At 42.9% G+C, this 24,164-nt stretch overlaps 1 protein-coding gene across 4 annotated transcripts; it reads right to left on the reverse strand.

Moving 5' to 3' along the window:
* Positions 1 to 193: 193 nt before the first annotated feature.
* pcgf5b (polycomb group ring finger 5b) lies at positions 194 to 20,977 on the reverse strand. Of its 4 annotated transcripts, none has more exons than XM_084375664.1 (9): positions 20,696 to 20,977; positions 15,715 to 16,544; positions 14,114 to 14,210; positions 13,620 to 13,675; positions 11,707 to 11,766; positions 10,736 to 10,911; positions 10,427 to 10,525; positions 8,969 to 9,058; positions 194 to 646 (listed from the first exon to the last, which is right to left on the reverse strand). In XM_084375664.1, exons 2-9 carry the CDS (start codon positions 15,827 to 15,829, stop codon positions 599 to 601), a joined length of 741 nt encoding a protein of 246 aa, XP_084231790.1. In that variant the 5' UTR covers positions 15,830 to 16,544; positions 20,696 to 20,977; the 3' UTR covers positions 194 to 598. The 4 variants fall into 4 exon arrangements, with proteins under 4 accessions (XP_084231790.1, XP_084231787.1, XP_084231788.1 ...); XM_084375661.1 differs by having other exon boundaries at positions 10,736 to 10,914; XM_084375662.1 differs by lacking the exon at positions 20,696 to 20,977 and adding an exon at positions 20,494 to 20,575 and having other exon boundaries at positions 10,736 to 10,914.
* Between the last annotated feature and the right edge of the window lie 3,187 nt (positions 20,978 to 24,164).

Genomic DNA, 24,164 nt, shown 5'->3' on the forward strand with positions numbered 1-24,164 from the left:
CCAATCCAAATAAATAAATAACCTCATGTATTTATTCAATGTTAGTGTTACATTCTCTGAGAACTTGTGCACCTTTCATTTCAACCTCCAGAGATACGATACCTGATCGAACCCATCGATGTTTAAAGAAGCGTCTGTGTTTCAGGCTGACACACCTTCAGAGCGGACGTAATAAAACCAACTGAAACAGCCGTCAGCAGTAGAAAATCAACATTTAATCTACAGAGTTAGACAGGCAAAGTGAAGATATGGTCGTACTTCATTTCTGATCTCGACAGGATTTTAGGCACAGGGACATACATTTAAAAATATCATATATTATAGCATATATTATTCTATGTAGCATAAAACCTCTTTACCATAACAACGTATGCACTTCATCATTGGCTGTACAAAAATACATTTCAATCTTTCTCCTCCTCCTTCTCTGCACGCTGTGGGCATGTGTATGTCCATGTTTAAGTATTTGTATTATGCTGCGTGCAAATGTAGATGGTGTGTATGTCTGTGTGTGTGTGTGTCTGTGTGTCTGTGTCTGTGTCTGTGTGTGTGTGTGTGTGTGTGTGTGTGTGTGTGGTCCTCTTCTTGCAGCTGTGGTTCAGCCAAAGTCGATACGTGGCCGGTACTCGAGAACCATGGGATACGTCTGAGGGAGAGACAGAAAAAGAGAGACTGTTTCAGGTTTCAGTGTGAGAGGATCGATCTTTGGAGGATCGACACGCAGCCGCTGCTGCAACACAGATTTGTTTCATAAATACTGATTCATTAAAGATAGAAAATCCAGCGTGCACATTATCATTTACTGATGCTGATCACTCTTTCTGACCCCTGTTTGTTCAAACTCAGGTGTCTTGAGTTTTTCTGACAGAGAGAAAAGCAGATGTGATTTCATCTGACGTCAAACTGCAGGTTTGTTAAAGAAGGGGGAATGTTCACCGGTTTCCATTAAACTTTCCAGGATCCCAATGCTCTCGCAGGGACGGAGGCCAAGTGTCTGATGCCGAAGGAATAGATGTAAAAAGTAACGGTCTGGCTGCTGCTCAATCTGCTGAAGCTCAGTTGAAAAGTTCATTTCCAAAAAGCCTTAAAAGTCGGTGTTTGGGAAAGCACTCATGGTCTGAAATGTATCAATCCAGCGTGTAGAGAAGTCTTACATGTATAACAAACCACCCTTTACATTACAATGAAAAGCCTCTGGATTTAGATTTGATTAAATGCCACCAAATCTAACTACTACTATCTAACTACTGACTAAAAAAGGTCTGTGTGTAGATCTTTGTCGCATCCTTCTTGTGCTTCCAGGATCCCAAGTTCCCTTAATTGACTGATTTCCTGAGCGAAGTGTCAGTCTGCCCACCGTGATTAACTCTGGCCGGTGGGACCGACTTTAAGCAACCCTGTTATAGACATTCAGCATCCATATAATGCATCCAAAAATGTCACACATTTCTCACAGAAAAAGGGAAAACACAACCTTTGCTGCAGAGAAGTCGTGACCAAGCGCAGTGAAAAAGTAGCCTGGAACACAGATCTGGTTTCCTGGATCCATTCACCCCTCACTCACTCATTAGGTGACCACAACTGCAGTTTCAACTTTTTACCTCAAACTCCACAACAAATACAACGCAACGAGTTGTTTTCCACGAGGGTTTCCATTTTCGATCTTCCAGCACAACATAGAAGCTCCACTGATCCCTCTTTATTCACGGCTGCCACTGAGGCCAAACGTCCTCCTGACGATTGTTGAGGATGTTCCTTCAGTTTTTCCAGAAGTTAACACTGACTTCCTACAGATGGCTTGGCCAAAGGGACTCTTGACTTCTCGGGGCCCCTGCGTGGGCTGAGTGGGATTCATCTATCCATCCATCATTTTGTTGAATAATAGAAATGTCAATGCTGACTACTCGTACATTTCCTGCCTTCTTTGGCTGTAAAGCGCTTTTGAAACAGTCAGAAGATGTGAGCTGCCCTTTTCATAAAAAATTCAGAAAGAAAAAAGGCGAGTGTTTGTGTCAGAGCAGCTGTAAGTGAAGACTGTGTCTCCTGTTTTTGGAATCTGTCTCCTATTTCTGGCAGCTCGAGGCTGCTGGTGCAGCAGAGTACAGCTGCTGTCATCTCCTCCAGCTTTCTGCATTTTGCTGCATCATGTCTCAGAAATAAAAAAGGGAACAAAACTGAATCCAGCCTCACCACACTGCCTCTGTGACTGCATCTCTGACACTCTTCACTCAGCATTTCTGTCTCCAAACATTTTAATTATACGGCAATAACAGATTCTGTTCAGCTGTCGGCTCGGTTTAAGGGAATTTGTTCTGGTATCAAATGACTGAAATGGAGACTCGTCCAATGTGCAGCACCAGCAAAACTCTGCAAAGGTGAAAAAATTTGCCGTCAGATGGTTTGATACAGCCAAAATTGACAGTTCATTGGTTTTGTGTAGCACATATCCTACAGGAATATCTGGCAGCTGTGCTTAATGCCAATATATTCTACTTTAACGTGTCCCTTCTGGGGTTTAAGGTCGCACTAAAGCTCATGAAATGTCAAAGGTACCTCCTCTGGGGACCGTGAATATTCAAAAACAATTTGACAGAAATCTGGACATCTGTCTTGTTAATCTCTTGTCATGAACCAAAGTGTTACCCTGACTCACCAGATGCTTTGTTACACAGAGCCATCTGGGAGGTCGCCCTAAGAAGCTGTTTGAAAAAGGGGGCAGCCACTTTCAAAAAATACTTGGCAGATGATTGGGCGAACAATCCGTCTGTCGCCATCAATCTCCACCTCACCACAAGCATCAGATCCATAGTAGGACAGATAGACAGAACCAGAGACATTGTAAGAGTAAAGACAGACACAATTTTAACAGAAAAGTCTGTAACGCCAGAGATGGTGGGTTGTCTGATACATGTCCTGCCTCTTTCCCCCAGAAGCAATGTTTAGATTTACGACAGTTTCAGCTGACTTGGTGCAGCTACAGATGGACTTCTAAGTATGGAAGAGGAGGACATCATGCTAATGTACAGGATTACCAAGAAAGGTGAGGTTAATAATAATACAAATAATTATATCCTGACTTTATATACATCTTTCAAGAGACCCAAGGACGTTTCACAAGGGAGGGCACGGACAAAATTACACTTTGGGCGGAGGACAGAGGAAGGTGGCCTGATGGACAGAGTTAGCTGAGGTTGTAGGCCTTGGTGAACAGATGGTGCTTCAGCAGTTATTTGAAGGTGTCCAGAGATGAAGCATTATTCCAAACATTAGACATTAAACTCACATTTGCTCAAGTGCTCTTGTGGGATGAGCTGATGGCATCACATCATGGCACTCAGATTGAGCAATAAAACAAGTTGCTGTTGTAAAACTTTGCACATTCATAGTAGAAATACAAACTGGTGGGGAAAAAAGCATTTGTATCCAAATTTTGGGGCGAAGTTGCGTTTTTTTTTTTGTCCCAGTAACCACTCAAAGTCAAGTTAAGGCTCTCTCCGTGTTCATTTAGACAGGAGCTTAGTCTTGTTAGCACGACGTTACTGCCCCGGGGCGTTGCCAAGATGGCTGCTGAGTGACGACTTGCCTAAGAGGACTTTGGTGCTGCCATCAGTGGAGCCAGTTGGTCAATCAAACTGATCAAAGTCAGTCTAGAGAAGAGCAAAAACATTTTTTGTCAAAAAAAAAAGCCTTCATTCTGTTCTTTGCTCTTCTCTCACTGAAATAATCTCTCCAGTTCTCATATAACTGATGCTATGCTAACCTCTTGAGTAGTCACCATTGTTTCACTTCTCGCTGCTCGCCGCACCTAATCCACGGCTGTAGCTCCTAACATGACACCGATGGGAACAAACTGAACAGTGAAGGGCTTTCTCTGGATGGAGAGTTTAAGAAAAAGTTTTGGGTTTCGCTCGTAAGTTTTGTTCCATCACTCAGGCCAAAAAACTTTCCTGCTTCTGAACACACCGTGCCAACACCTGAATCTGATTTGTGCTAACGAGGTGAATCCACTGCTTTCCAGTCGCAGGAGGGATGGAAACGACTCTGTCACAGCAGCATCCTGTGACTCTGGGTTGATCTCAGAAATACATTTTATGACTTAAAACAATGCGATTACTCTTTCCTAATCTAATCAGAGAGGTGAGCTGACCTTCGTCTGAACTGATTAAAAATGAAGGGACCATGTGTGACGGCTCATTTTATCCAACAAGACTGTCAGCGACCATCTGGCATTTAGACTGTGAGTATGTTGTTGAGACACTTGTTAATCACCACCTGCCTCTCCCTATCTGCTGCTACTGTTAACACTTTGATCATCAACATATTGATTTTGAGCCATTTTGTGTGGATGTGGAGCATCTTGGCTATCTATTTTGCATCAGGTTAAATAGATTAGTTAAGTGCACATGTAATGACCCTGGCTTCCTCTTTCCAGCTCTCAAGCAACACCAGCAAGTATTTACGGCCATTTTAAAGGTTTTATTTAAAATACATTTGACAGAGAAAGAGGATGCTGGCAGTCTGGCTGAAAGTGGAGAGAGGAGAGCCCACAGGAACTGGGAGGAGCCGGCCTTTAGCCGGGTTGGAGGCTGGAACCAATCAGCTGCCTCAGACAACCTGAACTCACACAGTCACTTAACCAAACACACCTGCAGCCAATCACACACTCACACAGGTAACACAACAGAGGGGCATTAAAGCACATATATTTATAGAAATGTTTATCGGACCTCTGGGGTCACTAATGGATTTAAAATCCCAAATATTTACTACATTCCTGCTACTATTTTATTTTGTATTACAATGTTATTTGTTAAAATATGGCCAAAATTTGAAGGTAGCTCCAGGAACATAGGGGGCAGCATATCACTAGAGTAACTGACAACTGCTGCTTTGCTAGCTACCCTTGGCTGTAGCTAGCTACTGTTAACTAATTAGCTCATGTTAGCTTTTGACCAAGGGCAACAAGGCCAAGCTCAGCTGGATTTGGCAGCCTGAGAGTAAACACAGTTGAACATCAGACTGGGACTGAACTCAGCCTCTGAGAGCGACGGAGGTCAGTGTGAAGACAGAGGACACAATACAGAGGTGATTTACAGCGGCTCTGACCAGGACTATGACTCCGGGGACGAGAAGACAGGGCAGACAGGGCAGGCGGGGACAGGAGAGGACGGAGAGAGAGAGTCGGACATCGTCAGCGTATAGAGCCACAATATTTTCATGCTACTCTGTGAACTGAGGATTTATTTGGACCGAACCAGAGGTGACTGTGGAGACAAAACAACACTGTTCTGGTGACTTTGATTCAGTTTGTGTCCAGTTTGAATGAAGTGTGTTTGACGATGAGTCAACGAGGCAATTAAGCTCGTCTTAGTTCAGTCAAAGAGAGAAACTTGAATTCAGACGGTGGACGGTTGTATTTTTCTGTTTAGTAAGGGAAGGTGTCATATATGGGTGTTTATATTAGCGGAGCGAGGAGGCTGCCAAGCCAGTAACCACAGTTCGAGACTAAGCTTTTACATTTGTAAGCTTGAAACCACCGGATTTCAAGGCGTCCTTGTTATATCTACAGCTTTGTCTGTAACAACCAAAGTGGTGCCAAGTGGTTGTTGTGTCTAAACCTTACCAGACCATAAGCACAGCGCTGTCACATCATAAAATTAAAATCTGAACCTAAAGAAACAGAAAGTTAAGAAATGTAAAGTTTCAACATATCGTGGTTTGCAAAAAAAACATACATTTCTAACTTGGATTGGGTGGAAAGAGGGCGGCTGGGACAATAATGGCAGTCCTTGTGATTCTATTCAAACTAGTGAAATACTGACGGTTATTGACTCTAACATGAAATTACAGCATGTTTAATGGAGCCAAATGTTGACATTTGATTTCAACAGAAATTTACCAAACTGAGCAAACATCTTAACTGCTGAATGACATAATTAACTGCCAGTCAGCACAGACCTCAGACAGAATTTCTCAGATACACTTTGAGTTTTTACTTTAAATCACCATGTCAGAAGATAGTTCGCTGCAGCAGGGAGAAAATGAAGCCAAGCCGAGGACTTGTCAGAAGGATGAGACTGATGAATGACTCGGATCTTCTTTCTCGTCCTCTTCTGTCTCCATTCCTGACTCTCGTGCTTTGTATCTCTCTCACCCACTCCGTCACTCCTCTCCTTACCTTTGTCCTTAAGCAGACAGGGTTCAAACAGAATTCAAAAATAATGTCTCGGTGTTTATCCCTCTGACTCACCAGGCAGGACATAAATAATTCTGACGGGTCGACTTCTGTCCGTTGTTTTGGGACATGAGAGTGGTGGGCAGTGCGGGGGTGGAGAAGATGTTGGTCATAATGGAGCGAGTTATTAAAAAATAAATAAAGTGTTTCACCTTGAACGAGTCATCAGGTATTTAAATTCACAGCAGTCACCTGGAGTCAATGTGACTTTGAAGAGTAAAACATGTCCTCGGGATTGGCAGCGGCGCTCTGAGCTTACGGTCGCCACAAACACGGGCGGACATCATCGAAAATATTCAACGGTTTTCACAGATGGAAACTGACGTGACCTACAATTGTGACAATCTGCACACGCTAAACTGACAAACTGCATCTCATTATTACATATGAAGAATGTCAGTTCAAACTGAGGCCGGACAACGTCTGCGTTGTTGGGAAACAGGCGGAAAGTGAGAAATGACGTGGCCTCAAATGACTCTGTTTTGGTTGTGTTTTCCCTGTAAGTGGACAGCGAGAGGCTGCAGACATCATAAGTCTCTCGTTTCATACTGACTTCCTTTCCCCCCCGCTCCACCTCCTCCCATCATCCTCCTCTCCTGCTCCTGACCTGGTATCTGAAGCCTCCTGTGGAGCCAGCTGTCTGCACTCCTCAGTCAGCGTCCACGAGTGGACAGGACCTTTCATTAGCCGATCGCTCATGTCGAGAAACACACACATGCAGGTGCAGGAATACACACAAACAAGTCACCGTGTGCAGAAATGAATGTTAATCACACCAAGCACACACACATATGGTGTCATGTAGATCAAGGTCATGAACACACACACACACACACACACACACACACACACAGAAGCACAGGCTGGACTGGTGACCCTGAAGCCTGAGGCTGAGCCTGCCGTCACGTTTCAGGTGAAACCAGGTCGACTCCATCTGCTGCTGTGAGCGCGAGCTGCTGCTCTTCTATCCTTGTGAGGACCAATTAAAATGCAGCATCTTGAAAGTGAGGACATTTTCTCCAGTCCTCATTTCCTTATGTAGAGTTTGAGGATTTAAGGCAACGTTAGTGTCAGAGCTGGTTTACAGGCAGAGTGCGATGGTTAATGATAGAGTTAAGATACCATCGCTCAGCGTTGGCCTATGACAGATATTTCAGTAGCTGCGTGTATTTTGTCCGATATGATTTTTTTTACAGGACAGATGCAGAAAACATGCTTGGGGTCATTTATAATTGTTACATTCCCATTGATGTTTATTGTTTCAGTGAACTGATGTAATTTTGGAAAATAAAATGTATCGTTTAACTGAAATACATTTGAGGGATCATTGCAAAAAACATGTTATGGTATATATTCTGTGAATATAAGAATATCAGCCAATATATAAATATTGAAATGTATTAACCCTCTTATATTAGTAACGTAAACAACTTTGACACAATTCCTTGAAAAATATTGATATCCACAACATTGATGGCATGAAATTTAAGATTTCTTTAAGAAGTTTAACAAACCCATACTTGATACTGTGTGTTAAGCATCACAGCATCAGTTAATTTCCTTCTGACCAGAGTCAAAGTGTTTTCCTGTCAACTGAAACTCGGCCCTGACGGCTCTGAGGGGGATTAGCTTAACTATAGGAATCACAGACGACAGCTTACTGAGGCATGTTGAAATGCGCGCTGTCGAAAACCTTTCGAAAATCTGCATGTCGGTCCTTCAGGCGATCTGTTAAATGTGTTTATCCTTTAACTCTCCTTGTTCATTTGCCTCAAATGTGAAGCATTTCCAAACAGCACTCCTGCTGGTTTTCTTGTTAACCAAAGTTGGCCGCGCAAGCTCTGCACTTGTTATCTTTAATAAGCTAACACCATCACAAAACCAGAGCCAATGAGACGAGTGACGAGAGGATGTGAGAGGAGGCGGGGCGATAACCCTAACCCTGCACAGGAAGAAAAAGCAAGAAAATGCAGCTGGTACAGTTTGTTACTGATAATGTGGAGAATGAGTGAGACACTTCAAATATTCAGGATTGATATAAAATCAATATTTTTGGGTAAAGGACAAATTTAAGTCACAGATATTGTGAAAATGCATAAAAAGTCTTGCAAGTGGATTTTTGGCATTCAAGGTCAAATATAAAGGTTAAAAGGAAGTCAAACCTTTAGACAAAGAAGAAGCACAACCTTCACAATCTCGAAACAATGACTCACACACAAAACAAACATTGAGGACAGTCTCCGTTCAGCCTGCTTGAAGTCAGAGTTCTCCCTTTTACAGAATCAGCATGAAAACTTTCTTCCTGCAGAAACTAATTAGCCGACCACCGAATAGAGAAGTACGAGCTTTCACACATGCATTCACACCAGAACACACGCCCGCCACACTGCTTCTGAAAACAATCCATTTATTTACTTTCATTTTTACTCAAACCTCGACCACACTGCAGCCTCATTCTGAGCCTTGACTCAAAACTGAGTCTAACTAACCTTAAAATGAAAGTTTAACCTTGTTGGAGTGAGCTTTAAACCCTTCTGTATAGATAAGATAACCCTTCTGAAGATTAGTCCGCATAGTGTGAATGCACAACACACACACACACACACACACACACACACACACACACACACACACACACATGCATGAATAAATGCTTTCCTGCACCGGTGCATCGACACATTAGCTTGCAAAACATGCACGCACACAAACAGGAAGTGAGGGTGACAGTCTTACATTCTCTCCGTGTAGCCTCCATCGGGTCATGTAGATGAACTCCAGAGTGTGATCTCGGCCCATGATCTCTCCGTTACACAGCACATCCAGCTGGAAAAACAACAAACACCTTTAAATGTAAAGATGCAGATAAAAAGCTCTGATGCACAAACTGAGAGGAGACTGTGGTTAACGGGTGGGAGGCTGCAGAGCGAGTGTGTGAGACTGTGTTCCAGCAAATATGGAAGTCAACAGTTGTTTAATCCTTTGATAAAGCTAACTGATGATAATGATCATCGGAATCTAATATCAATAAACAACAAAAACACTTTAAGAGTCAGCGTTGACCTGCTCACAGTTTCTTTACTCATTTCATGTGGCGTCTGCACAGACTTTCTTTTCATACAATAAATTCAGTTTTAATAAGTGGTCTCTGCTAAAATCAGTTGTTTTACTTCAATAACATTGTGTTTGTATAACGTCGCTGGTCGTCGGGTCAGTTAGCAGGCTACATGAGTCAACAGAAGTTACAGCTCAGTAATAACAGCAGCCTTGAGTCTATATTTAGAGGAACTTTGCAGTGTAGCGACATTATTTGGAGCTCCGTAGGCGACATGAGGAAGAAGAAGCACGTGTGTTTTAACCGTACAGAGATAAATTTATATCCACCAACAACTGGAGCCAAACTAACCCCTGAGACAGAGGGCCTGAACAGCACTGACCATCGGACAATTTCACTGTATAAGAGGCGGTCGAAGCTCTCACCTGAAGAGTTTTCTCAAGCAAAGAATCAAACTTAAAGAAGAGCACAGTCACCAGAATAACACGTGGACGATTAACGTTTCTGCAAACCAGGCAAACGTTCACATCTGTTCATGTCAGAGGCTTCTTACCCTCCTGACATTTCTACGACACGTGCTGTGTTCACGTCACATGTTGACGACCTGAGTTTCATGTCAGGAGGTGGTGGAGTGAGACGAGAAGCGTTTCAGCATTTATAAGTGTGAAGCCACTGGATATTTTATACAGGAAGTCGGGACTGTGGCAGGCATTTAAAGCCAAAACATGAGTTTCAGCATATCTGTGCGGACGTAACCAACATTAATTCTGGTGATTTGGTTGGTAGGAACGTGTCGGATCGAGCTGTTCAGCAGCTGTTCCCTTGTTGGAAACTATGATGTGATGAGCCACTGGACTGACTGCTGAGACCTCCCGTGAACTCATGCAAGAAGGCGAGGATCAGGGGAAGAAAACAACCCACCACGCGACCCCGACAGGGCTGCACAACACCGACATTTTCATTTACTCAACAAAAAAAACATAGAAATGTAATAATCCTAATAATTGACTTTTGAGACTGGGCAAGAAAAAAAAAAGGAAAAAAAGTAACCTGAGAAAATACTTTCTTGAAAATTTAATCAAAATGTTTTTTCTCCTTAAAAACAGTTTCTGAACTGGAGGACTGAACCTGCTCCTTACCTCATACGAGCTCGGGAGCTTTAGTTTAAGACTGAGAAACTTCTTAATTGTTCCCACGGTGACTCGACTGGAGCAGCGGATGAACCTCTTCATCAAATCCTAATTGGAACGAGAGACAAACTCTGTTACACCCTGAACCAAACGAGAGAGGAAGTTAAAGCTTTGCAGGAAAAGACCCCAAAACATTTACAAGAGTTTAGATACTGACGACCGCAGAGGTTTGGAAAAGCTTCACCAACACAGCAGCGGTCCAGAAAAAATATGCTCAATGTATTTTACATGAATTATTATTAAAACACACACACACACCGTGACAGTGCTCTCCCCCGACTGCCCCGTGTTGCGTAGGCAGTCCAGACAGATGGCTATCTGAGGGTCGCTCCTGTGGTAGTCGTCATCGGCGGCGTCGTCTCCGTCATCGCCACCACAATCACCATCATCGCCTCCGACGTCAGGCAGCCCGATCCGCTGACACCTCAAGTTTTCTGCTGTGGTTCAACACACACATACACACACACACACACACACACACACACACACACACACACACACACACACACACACACACACACACACAGTGCTACTGAGTGATAAGCCTGTAACTTCACAGTTATCATGAACAGTTAAAAAAGTAAATATCCATTAAAATACTTCTGTCAGAATTCAGACAAACTGTATATTAAGCTATCAAAATGCCAATTAATCATTCAGTCTGTGAAAAATGCTCATTATAATTTCCCAGAGCCGTCTAATGTCTTCATTTAGCTTCTTTTGTCAAACTAACAGTCTGAAACCCAACGACTCTTCATTTACCATCAGAAGTGACAAAGAAAAGCAGCAAATCGTCACATGTAAGAAGCTGCAGCAGCGAATGTTTGACATTTTTGTTTGAAAAGTGACTGAAGCGAATGATATTCTTCTGATTGACTAATTATTGCCACCTATGGAGAACAGTTCAAGCCGTGTTCACACCAGAGGAAGAAAAGTTTGCATGTTTGGTGCGTGAGCAGGAAATTCCCTGAAAGCAGCGCTGCCCCAGATTCACATGAATTTGAGCTCAAAATGTGTCGATTATTCACACGCTGATGAACCAAAACTTCACTGAAAAACTCCCCTAATCTGTGGATTTCACTTCTGACTGCTCGATGATGTGAGGAAGACGACAGAAACTGTGACCGAGCAGCAAGAAAAGGTCAAATTTCTTCCAAAAATGCTGATTTACAGTCAGGATTTCTTTAAAGATCTCTCTAACTAACAGGTGTGAATGACTGACAGCTCACCTTGGCCGTTTGCTTTGGGCTGGTTCTTCTTCCAGAATTCGAGTTCTTGCTGTTCCTCTTCTGGTTCACATGAACAACAGATAAAAAACGAAGACTTGTGTTAACAAGCAGCTCGGAGACACAAACAGGCAGTCAGACAGATGTTATAATAAATCACTATTCTGCTGTTGCATTAACTTTTCAAGTGTTTTTAACTCAACGTCTCTCAACTTGAATTTAAATCCTCAGAAACATCAGAAAGACTGGACCTGATTTACTGGCATGATGCTGTTTAACATGAGCTGAGACGTCCAGAAGCTTTCGACTAACATCTGCTCACCTGCAGCCTGTTTTCTGACGGCAGTGTAACCAAGACAAGCAGTTTGTTGTTGTTGTTTCTGTCTGCGTTTCGTTGAGTCTATGAGAATTAGAAGTGAGCAGGCAGCTCAACGCCAAAAGGGATTCAAACTTCGACTCGTCAGGAACACAATTTGTTTTATTCAGGAGGTGAGAGCAGAGAAATGAAATCCTCTGCATGGACGTGTGTCTGATGAAAATAAACATCCTGCTCTTCAGCTTCCACCACACAGATTTCACATCACGCTGGTTTCTGCTCCACTCGGCCCGGCGGCACCAGCCTCTGCTATAACTATAAGATGTTTGCTCCGTCTTTGTGCCGCTGGAGCTCCGACTCTGTCAGCAGAGGTGAAGTTATGGAGTCGTAAAATGATGGTAGCATCACAGCTTTAGTTAGACGTGTCGACGTGGCTGCAGAGAGACGAGGGTTGTACATCACCATCTTGTTTTAAAACTCTTCTGCCTCCAACTCTCTAAAAATAATGTGACACTGACGGATGATTACTTTCTCGGTAGGTGATCTCTTCCATGCAGCTGAAAACTGCAGAGCAGCACCCTGGAGCTGGTCCGGATCTGATCCTGGGTCAGCTACTCGAAGGCCGATGAATCTTTTAAATTACCAGCACGACTCTGTGCTCAGTGTTTGTAGAAAATTACACTTTTTAAATATGAAGCATGGGGCTGCACAGCACAGCATGTGAGCTCAGTTTACTGTAGCAGCTGCAAAGACAAACGGCCGTCCTCCAGCTGAAGATGTGTTTTTCTTCTCGTTCCTACAGTTGAATTCGACGTCGTTCACCACCGTTACATTATCAGCGGCCTCCATGTCAGCACACCAGATCCTTTGCCAGCTGCCTAATCAGTACTGTGCTCTCAACAGAGATGGAAAAAGAAGCGCGATATCTCACTCCTTAGCTTTATTCCATTATCAGCGCTGGAAAAACTCACGCGTCCAATTCAGAATGATATCGATTTAGACTTTTAAAAACGAGGTAGCTCAGTTGGTGTAGTGTCATCTCCTGTCTCTCCAGCTGTCCTCTCTGATAAAGCCATGAAAAGGTCAAAAAATAGTATAAATGAATGAATAAAGAATTTTGAAAAATACTTATGAAAAAGAAGTTTTAACGTCTTCTGGATCTAGTCTGATGAGATATATGATTTTCCGGTGCGTTTTGATGAACAAAAAATAAAACAAAAAAGGCAAACTCAACTCTCATCTCCATTTTAAACAATGTTAAAAAATCATATATATATAAATGTTAATTTTGGTGTGAAATGGCAGGTAACTAGTTAAAGGAAGGACACTAATCTACAGTCTGCTCTCATTTAATGCCGCCATTGTTTTCTTCTTTGTCCATGTGTAATTCAGAGTTACTCCACAGGTTAAGCTGCATATAATCCGGTGTGGGGTCACAACACTGTTAGCTCGTGTGCGCGCTGGAGGCCAGCAGTCTGCAGTAATAAATGATGTGACTGGAGTGCTGCTGTTTTTCTAAATGTTTCCTCCTACCTGCCACGAACAGTCACATAATCAAACACTGAGGAGACAGATTGATGAATCCATCTGGCAAACTCACTTTCTCTGAGTCCAGGCACCAGCTTGAAAATGATCTCCTCCAGGGTGTTGTCCAACCTGAGAGTACAGCGAGAGGAGAGTGTGAGAGAGGGAGGAAGAAGAGGGAATAAATGAAGACAAACAGAGGACATTGGTGGAGTTGGTATGGAAACACGAGTGGTTGGAGGTAGTGAGTGTTGAAACAGAAAGCATGGTAAAAAAGTAGATTACACAAAAAGAACAGGATGTGGTAAATAACATGACAGAGGCAGAAGGATAAGAAGTGGCTGAGCTGTTCGGAAGAGAAAGATGAGATGATCAGATGATAGAAAGATGAGCAACAGGTGGATGGAGGACGGCGCTCACACAGTGCAGGTGAATGGAGCTAAATGTGTGACACTCAAAACAGAATCTCTTATGATGTGAAGGAGAAGACGCAGAGCCACGGAGAAAGAAATGTGACGAGAGCTTCAGGGTGACACAAGAGAAGTGGGAGTGAGAGGAGACGTATCTTACCTGAGCATCTCCAGCGGGTTGGTCTCATGGACCTGAATGCCACATTTAGGACAGTCATTACTCTCCTCAAAGTGCTGCACGATGCAGCTCTTACAGACTGCAGGAGAGGCGACAGTAACACAGATTATTGCAGCTGAATAAGTATCACAGATGACAACGCTGCTCTGTCAGGAGAGTTTGATGTCGTCTTTTTAAAGTAGAATAAAGAAACTTGCCTTTTAGCTAGTTAGCATAAGCTCACTTGCAGTTAACTCACTTAGGTCATTAATTTTAGGGTTAGCTCGCTAGCTTTCTATCTACAGTGTTCACGACGTTACTTTAAAAATGAGTTTGCAAACTGTGGATAACCGCTCTGCATGGAGTTTCTGCAGAGTGGCAGAAACAGGGACGGAGAGAGTTAATGTGTTTTTAATGGTGACCCCCATTTTAGTCTGAAGGGACGTCATACAAAGTCTGTAGCGCCTGATAATGTAACAATTTCCTGGAAATGTAATAACATTTGCACTTAACTGGAGCGAAAATGTAATAAAACCCAACAAAGTAATAAATTCTCCTGACTGGTATTGTTTTGTTTTGTTTTTTACAAATAATGTAATAATCACATAACATTTACTGGCTCGTCATTATAATTTTTTTTAAACTGATAATGTAACTCTTTTGACAAATAATGCAATAATGTAATAATGTTATATAGTATAAAGAGTTTCATGTTCGCCGACTGAAACTTCTCACATTTGGCACTGATTTCATGTTTGGAAATGCAAACTGCAGTCTTCTCTGTTTAGAGAATTTGTATACAATATGACTGACAAAGGATGAAACGCAATATATATGAAAGTTATCTTGGCGGACTTCTGATCCAAGCGTGAGGAGTTTGAGACTCTTAAGCTGCACGCCTCCCTCCAAAAACGTGTGGATTGTAAGTGGAGTGACTCAACGTTGGACAGTAAAGAGAGGCATCATCATCATCATCATCATCATCATCATCATCATCATCCTCATCATCATCATCATCCTCATCATCATCATCGGTGAAAAATGATGTAACGATACCAGTCAGGACATTTAATTACATTACTGGTCAAGTTATTACATTCTTTTATTTTATTACATTTCTAATCATGTTTAGTGAAAATGTTATGATACTTTCAGGAATTTATAATATGATCGGGTGCTACGAGACTAAATAAGCTGACTTTTGCAGCACTTTATAATAACCATCATTAATAAATGGCAACTTTATAGTTAATTAAAGTTATTGCGCTGTTAACAAACAATAAAATGGTTTATAAACGTATTTATTAAGTTGCACGTTGACGTTCATACTTCTTTGTAAATGGTTAATAAATGCTGCAGCTCATCTGTAAACATTTACAGTTGCTTATTAAATGTTTATGAAGCATTTCATTGCATGTTAATGGTAAAATAACTACAAACTACAGTTACTTATATTCATACTATGATTATTATAAAGTATTTCCATTATTTTAATTGTTGTACATATCTGTACACAGGACTTCAAACTGTCTGGATGAACTTTTGCCATTTATCTTCAGAGTAACAGACAAACTGAAAGGTGCGTCTTCACGTGTTTTACTCACAGGTGTGCAGGCACTCGGTGACCGTGGTCGGTTTGATCAGGTAACCTCGACACAGGTAACAGGTGATGAAATGGTTAAAGTCTCTCACCAAGTGCTTCCTTCCTGTAGCAGCCATGTTTGGAGTTTTTTTTGTTTGCTGACGCTGCAGGAAGACACTGAGCCGGAGTCAGAGCTACAGTTAGAAGCTGAAGGGAGGCGACACCTTCTAGCTGGTCGAGCAGTCACACGTCCATTCACAGCGATGAGGAATGGAAACGATTGCAGTTACAGGCGAGAAGCGCCTGCTGGAGTTTAGTTAGGATTATTGTTTAACTTGTTTTTGGGCGTAAAGGGTCGGAAACTTCACCAGCAGTGGCTCATGTTAGTCCAGGCCAGTGTTCACTATCCACATGAATGAGAGAGAGGAGATCCTACTGTGTGAAATCCTGCTCCATGCTTGACTCCGAATTCTGTTTTGTAGTCAGTTTTTATTGAGGAGCATCTCCCGCACAGATCTTATTCCACCTTCACTCAGCCATGTTAGTCCCATTGGAATAAAAAAAGAAAAAAGACGGCAGCCACGTCCAGTCTGTGTAATCCTGTTTCAAACAAACGCCTCGGTTAAATTCCCAGAATTCCTGGAGAGTGAGACGTGTCGCTTCCCTCCATGTCTCAGCCAAAGTGACATGTTTAATCCATGAGGGGTCAAAGGTCAGCAGCCGACAGTGAGGCCAGATACTCCTGCACAGTCGCCCTCCTTCCAGTCTGACCGCTCATCGTTACGCTGCTGCTGCTGCCGTCGTTACTCTCCTGCTGGCACACGGAGACGTGAGATCGTCTGATGAAGTTACCTGAAGAGAATAAAACTCAAACATCAGAGTGGGACAGGATAAAACAGACGAGGAGACAAACACAAAGAAGGAACGTAAACAGGACAGCATGTGAGCAGATACTCTGCTGAGACTCTACACTGAATGTTTCACCTCATCGACTAGCAGCTTATTCTGAATCTGATGACAGCAACACGTTTCAAACAGGTTGAGACAGGAGCAACAAAGAGACTGAAGAGGAGGTGGAATGATCCAAAAACACCTGTTTGGATCAACCACAGGTAAACAGGTCTGTTGGTAACACGTCAGAGGTGGGAGGTAACAAAGTACAGATACCTTGTTTCAGATGTTTCAGGTATCTGTCCTGTACCTGAGTCTCTCTGAGACTTTCCCTCTCTACATCTGAACACAAACATCTGAACTTTCTCCTCCTCACAGCTTCAAAACAGCCTCGTTACTTTAGTTTGATGCATTTGAGGTGAATTATGGATTATTTTTCAGCGCACGACGCAAACGAGACGACACAAAGACGTAAAGACGTGAACAGACAGAGAGGGAGGCTGGAACGGGGAGAAAAGGCGTGTTAGTGTCTCGTATCTGCAGAGAGTTTCTTATTTTCTCTCTTTGTTGCTGCTCGGGACGCTTTACCAACCCAACATGTGGCTATTTGACGTCCTGGGAATGAGACTCAACATATCAACTATCTTTGTGGTGCGTTCAGGAACAGCTGGGACAAATCCTGCTGACTCTACCTTTAACTTTAATAGTCTTTGAATTATATTAATGTGACGTGAGCTTCAGGATACAGAAGTTGAATCGGTACTTCTTCTTTTAGGCAGATTTTCTCCCTCTGTACCTGATTTGCTTCGCTCTCTCTCTCTCACCTGTTTTGTTGTGAAGCGTTTAATCACACTCTTAATTAACAGACACAGAATTAATATGATTATTATTAACTAACAGAGTCGTGAACGTTCACCCGACAGGATCGTCGCAGTTCTGACCTACATGCATCCGTCTTCTGGATTAACATTACTATAGATAGCTAAACTCTCCCAACTTGCCCCCATTCCATCCCCACTGTGATGGATCTAAATGAATTCTCGGTTTCCTCTGCTTCAGATAGAGATAGTAGAGCTAAATATTAAGACTCATCGTGGCGGCTGGAAACCCACTCAGGAGCTCCATATGTTCTGTGCTCAGCCTTTTCATAAACCATTTATTTTCACTGGATGTATCAGCGAGCGAGCCAGTAAATGTTCCTGGATGTGGGATTAGTCACTGTCCTCGGGTCTGATCCGATCCCTCAGTAAACACACGGCAGACTGTCCACCGCTTGATAACAGGCTGCCATCAAACACTAATCATCATGGAAATTACTATGATAACAGTTACAGAAGAAACTGTTTGTTGTGCCGGCTGCAGCTTGTATTTATTTCTTTACCTCATCCAACATCTCTGCTGGGTCTGACGCTTCTTACTGAATGTTTGCTGTAAATTTACCTGATGTTCAATTATTACCAGAGGAGGAATTAGTCTCACAACTTCATCATACAGGACAATAATTTACTCATATGATAAATGGCGGGGTGGAAAAACTAAGTCTGGAGGACAGTCAGACTGAAAAGGAAACATTAAGAATTTTAAAAAAAGGCGAGTCATCTTGTCTCAAGTCCGACTCGAGTCCGACTCATCTTTGCTGTATGGTGCTGTGATAAAACAGCAGATTAAAACACCATGTGAACATCATGCTAACCACAAATTAAGGCTTGTTCAAACCCTCTGAACGTATAAACACAGTAAATCTGCCGATAACTGTTCATGTAGACACATCGAGCGAAGGCATCAGGTAGAAGTAATTCAGGTAATGTTAATGTGAGATTTTCAAAACTACTAAAAATAATGTCTGTAAAACAGTCTCATCACTTAGTCACTATAAATTTTATTGTACGAGTTTATCTTTATGGGAAATTTGCACTTTAAATTGAAACATTGCTGTAAACTTTTACACAAAACATTCCTTTAAAACTCCCACATGCTGAATCCTGACAACACCTCAGACTGACCGAGGCCGCACTGTCCTCGTAATTCATTTTCATATTATAATTTGAAAAGTTTAGTTTCTCTTCCCGTCGCCTGTAGAACAAACTTCCTGAACACCTGAGCTTCTGAAACTGAAGCTCATTTAAGGTCACGGCTTCAAACTGTTACTGTGTCCTGCGGCTTCATAACCGACTGGATACTTCATTAGCTTTTTCTTTTAACTGCAATTTATTTTACTATTTATTTGGTTATACTTTTGCTTTATATTTTATTTTAAATGCAGTTAAAAAAAAATATTTCTGTCTTATTGCCTCCGCCAAGAAGGTAAGTTGGCTGGTTCGTCAGCAGGACTACAGAAACACTGATACACGGGTTTCCCACGAAACTCAGGGAATAATGCAGGAAAGACATCAGGTGTCTTTAGGTGGCTCGTGTCGAGGAAGTAACTAAGTACAACCAATTACTGTAATTAAGTCATTTTTTGTCTATTTAGTTACTTTTAAAATAAAAACTGAGCACTGAGTACAATTTGCATTAAACCTTTCATCTGCACGTTTGTAGCCAATAAAGCTCTCCGATCACAAACGGGTCAATGCAAACGGTGCAGGACGTGCAGGTTTGGAGCGGTGACCAGGACCACTGGGCAGAACCGAGCAGGAGAAACAGAATCCTCTTTGATTGAACACCTGCTGTTGATAACGTACAGAGTATCAGAGGAGGACGTTTTTTTCTCATTATGCACTTCAAGAAAAAAGTGTTACAGTCTCCTCATGCTGACGACTACGCTGTGTTTATAAGAGAAATAATGTCTTTGTGACTGAAGCAGATTCTGAAGAACAGTTTCACTCGTTCATCTACACAACACTTCTGTTTGATGTCGTCTCGACTTTAATCTCCACGCTGTGACTTTCTTCTTGAAGAGCGTCCTCTCACTGTTTGGCTCCAATAACCTTCAGTAATAATTCATTTAACATCAACGGTTACAAACTAACACGGAGAAACAATACTTCCTACTTTTTATCATGTTATCACCTGTAGTTTTGACTTTATATCTCAGTAACGTAACTGTAACTCTTCCCACCGCTGCTTGTATCTACCGAGTATTAAAGGGCGGAGGTATGCACTCTACTGAGTGCCATTCTAGCATCTAACATCTGTCTCTGCACGCGTGCAGCACTTTGTGTCTGAATGATGTGATATAGAATAAACTTGTCTTGACGCTGGCTACAAACACGAACCGTCCCAGCAGCAGAACTCTGCTTTGAATCAGGCGCTCCACTTTATGTGCAACTTTGCAATGACGTCACACACAGGCTGCATGTCATACGTCAGGTGTGTGTAAACAGTGTTGCACACATGCAGAGCAGCTGGCTGCACAAACACGACTACACAACTACAGACACACACACACACACACACACACACACACACACAGCTTCACTCCAGACCTGCTCCTCTCAGCGCGGCGCTTCTGTGCTAGAAAAATCTCAAGTGCGCAGTTCAGAAATCCGTGTGTCCGTCAATGACACACACACACACACACACACACACACACACACACACACACAGGCGTGCCGTTTATTCACACACACAGCGGATCCGCTTATCTCATCGTTAAGGCGCGTCACGGGCTACGTCACCTGTGTCAAAACAACATCAATGGACGACGCACGCACATTACAGTGACACGAGCCCATATATAATACATGCTCCGGCGCTCGCGTACGCGTGCGCGCGAGCCAACGCGCATGTCGCAGCTCGTTACCGTATACATACACACATCTATCTCTATACACACACGCACATAGACAACACGCACACGCAGCACGTATCGACAGTAAAAGTTGCGGAGCTTCGTGTCGGGGGCCTTTGAACGACGCGAACGGGAAGCGCACCGCACGCGGGTTATTTGCCGTTTGCGTGAACATACCGTAATCCCGCATGTGAGTGTGCACGGCGACGCACTTTGCGTTTGAGGAGAGGGAGCGAGAGAGGGGGAGGGAGGGGAGAGAGGGAGGGGGAGAGAGAGAGGAGGTCCAGCCAGCAGCGTCAAAGTTTGGCTGGAACGTAACGCGCCCGACGTCGCTGATGAATTGTCCAGAAACGATGAGAAATAAAAAGACAGTCCTCACCTCCGGACACACTTCCCCTCTGTCCCCGGAGTTATGGATGCCGCGGCTGGGCAGGAATGTCCACCATGACACTGCCGGGTCCTCCCGCTCAGGCTTGGTCCGTGTACTGGGTGAGGAGAGAACACGGAACTGGTCGGCTCGGATCTGCCCCAGTCCGTCCAACAGCCAGGCAGCCAGGCAGGCAGGCAGGCAGGCAGGCGGGCGGGCGGGCAGGCAGCAGAGAGCAGCGGTGGGCGGGGAGCCACCAGGCAGGCAGGCAGGGCTCGGAAACTGAAAGCGGTTGTGTAACTGAGTGACTATTGGCCTACAACACACACACACACACACACACACACACACACACAAGCGCCGCGTCTGCCTGAACAGGGATGGAGCAAAGGCAGCACACAGCGAGCAAAATGTTTATAACCTGTAAAATACAGAAAATACAAATGAGATCAATAATTACGCACATTAATAACAAATAGTCATTTCTGATATTCATGGAAAAGTTTGTCTATAAGTAAAATAAATCATATCATCGTCATATGTTTCTGAGCAGGTAGATTTACGAGTCTGAGAGTCAAATCTGTGAGAAAGTAGTTAAAGGAGCAGTTCACTCATCATCTCCTCCTCCATGCTGGTGAGAGTCAGGAAGTTTCATAGTTGCAGCAACTGAAGTAGCTCGCCTGACTTTCCATCAGCATGGAGGGAGGAGATGTAGACTCCATAAGTCCTCAAAAAGACGCTCCTTACATGTGCAGAACTTGCCTTAGAAAAATCATGTTTTTAGGTTTTCTTCAGTATCAAAGTAATCTGGTGATACAGGAACAGGAAGTGATGATAGTTCATTCGGCAAAGTTTTAATGAAGTTTTGGAGTATTTTTTATTTATTTCTGGTTGTTTTTCCGTTTTAAAACAACGAGTCTCCAGCTACTTCAGCTGCTCTGTTTTACTGTGAAGCTCCAGAAATGATTCGTCAGCTATGAAACTTCACCTGACTTTCCTTCAGCATGGAGGGAGGAGATGATGAGCGAACTGTTCCTTTAAGTCCAAAATGAATCGTGTTTTTGAGCAGGTAGTCTCATTAAGGATCCTGAAACTGTTATTACAGTTATTAATGCGCCCAAAACAACATTTTGACATTATGTCTCAATCAGACACTGAGGATGTGAAACGTAAGAGATGGGACCTTCTGTGAGGCCTCGTGTCATCCCGCCACCTTTTCATTGATGCTCCATCATCATTCAGTACATTTGGTTACTCACGTGTGCCACATTCCTGATGAAGTCGTAATGGCAAAACATCACGCTTAGCTGTACCCAATAAATCTTTTATGGGAGTGTCGCGCTGCCACAAATAAAGGGCGGATGATGTGGCTCGGAATACTTTAAATGTGATGCGGAAAAAAGCAGCTCGATGGACCGGAGTTAGTGCAAAAAGTTGGCGTTTATTAACAAAAATATGAATGAAATAGAGACAGAAATGACCCCGGGACATCCAACAACACTCAATTAAGCTGATGCTTGAACCTGCTGAGGCTGAAACAGGGAGGAAAAAGATCAAGCATCAAAATCATACAAAATCATTTCTCACTTACTGCTGACATCACTGTTTACCTGTGGAAAATGGACTGTCATTTATACGTATATCACTTTACCAGTCCCTCCAGAAAAATCAGCCTTTTAACTCCTAACACCCTGAACAGCCCAGTCGCCAGGTTAAGATGTTTGCAGTTAATGTTTCAGCAAACCACGGATATGTTTAAATTTGTATGTAGCCTACGGACTGTATTGACTTTCATGTCAGGAGGTGGAGTTACAGGCAACAAGGCTGCCAAGGTGAAGACCACAGTTCGAGTCACTGTTCCAGCTTTTGTAAGTGTCAACCCGCTGGATAGTTTTAACAAGGGAACTTGGCGTTTCAATATTTGCAAGCATGACATGACTGCATATTTTTTTAAGGAGACCTCGGGACAATTTCCAGCTGTGTTTGTGGTGATCAAAACAGGTGTTTTCATTTTCTAACTCTTACCAAGGGGTTTTTGTGCCTAAACCTAAGCAGAGCATAAGCTCAGGGAACATATTGAAACATAAAGTTGCAACTGAAGAAATATAAAGTATAAAATATGTTATTACATTTATTTCTCAGGAACAATCTGGCAAACCTTGGAAAATACCCCCCTCAAGTTGAGATCCAATGTTCTGGTCTAACGGCAACTAAGTGCTTAACAACACTTGTCACATTCATACACTGATGGCAGAGGCTGCCATGCAGGGTGTCGACGTGCACATCAGCAGCAACACAGTGCTTCTACCCAAAATGTCCCGTGATATTTCTATTTCTCTCTATTTGGGGTTCAGCCGCCCAAGGATACAGTCCGGGGATCAGGGGCTCGAACCAGCAACCGTCTGATGAGCGTACTGGTGCTTGACCATCTGAGCCACAGCCGCCTCGACCGATGAGCGCATCAAAAATAAATAGAAAGTCTCGCCGCACATCTGTGTCCTTCTACACCGTGACATCGTCCAGTCCCTCAGACACAATCAGGCAAACCTGTTTTCTTTCTCCCTGACGGATCAGCTGATCTCCCTCAACATCTCAGATCGAACAACACAACAAACAAGTGAAACAAGCTTGTGAAAACCTGGTCGATGATTTATAGGACGAACAGAAACAGTGGACTGAAATTGATAATTAAAAAGACAAAAACAAACAACAACGAACAAAGTTATTCGTTCGTTATTTTGCATCTTTTCGCCTGCAATACTCGGAGGAGCATACGCTACTTCATGATCACTGAGGAGAGCTGCCTCATGGTCCAGCTGCAGTGATGGAAAGTATATCAGTAAATATACTCAATAACTGTACTTAAGTACATTATGAGGTACTGGTGAGTATTTCCATTTTTGGAGGCACACATTGTACTTTAACTCCACATTTATTTGATTACTTTAGTGACTTGTTACTTTGCAGATTGCATGCTGCAGCAGAGCCAGAGAAGAACATTTAAAAATTCATATATTTTATTGGAAGCTGGATTAACACGACAATTATTCCAATAATAAGAAAAATGCTGAATATCAGATGTGATGATTGTACAGTATCCACACTGCCATGTTTCCCCCTCTCTGTGCATGTTATCTACATGTTATCTACATGTTATCTACATGTTGTCTACATGTTGTCTACATGTTTCCTGACAGCACTTCTTGTTGTTGGAATCGTAAACTCGCTCGATGTTTGTTTTCACTTTGCTTCCAGCAGACTCGTTGGTCCCGCACTGACACACACACATAAGAGGCCACTGGAGGGGAAACAAAAGTCTTCGGTGACATCATCCCTCTGGGATATGACCTCTTGTTTTGGGAAGTGGAATGTGTCGCCATGGAAACACAGTTCCCAGTCACACAGTTGGACAGTCCTTGAGATTGTAAAAATCCCAAGATGAAAATTTTGCCCTGCGACAGTAGAAGACGTGTTATTTTCT

This window comes from Pagrus pagrus, assembly GCF_965226575.1.
Source record: "Pagrus pagrus genome assembly, chromosome: 15".
Lineage (NCBI taxonomy): Eukaryota > Metazoa > Chordata > Actinopteri > Spariformes > Sparidae > Pagrus > Pagrus pagrus.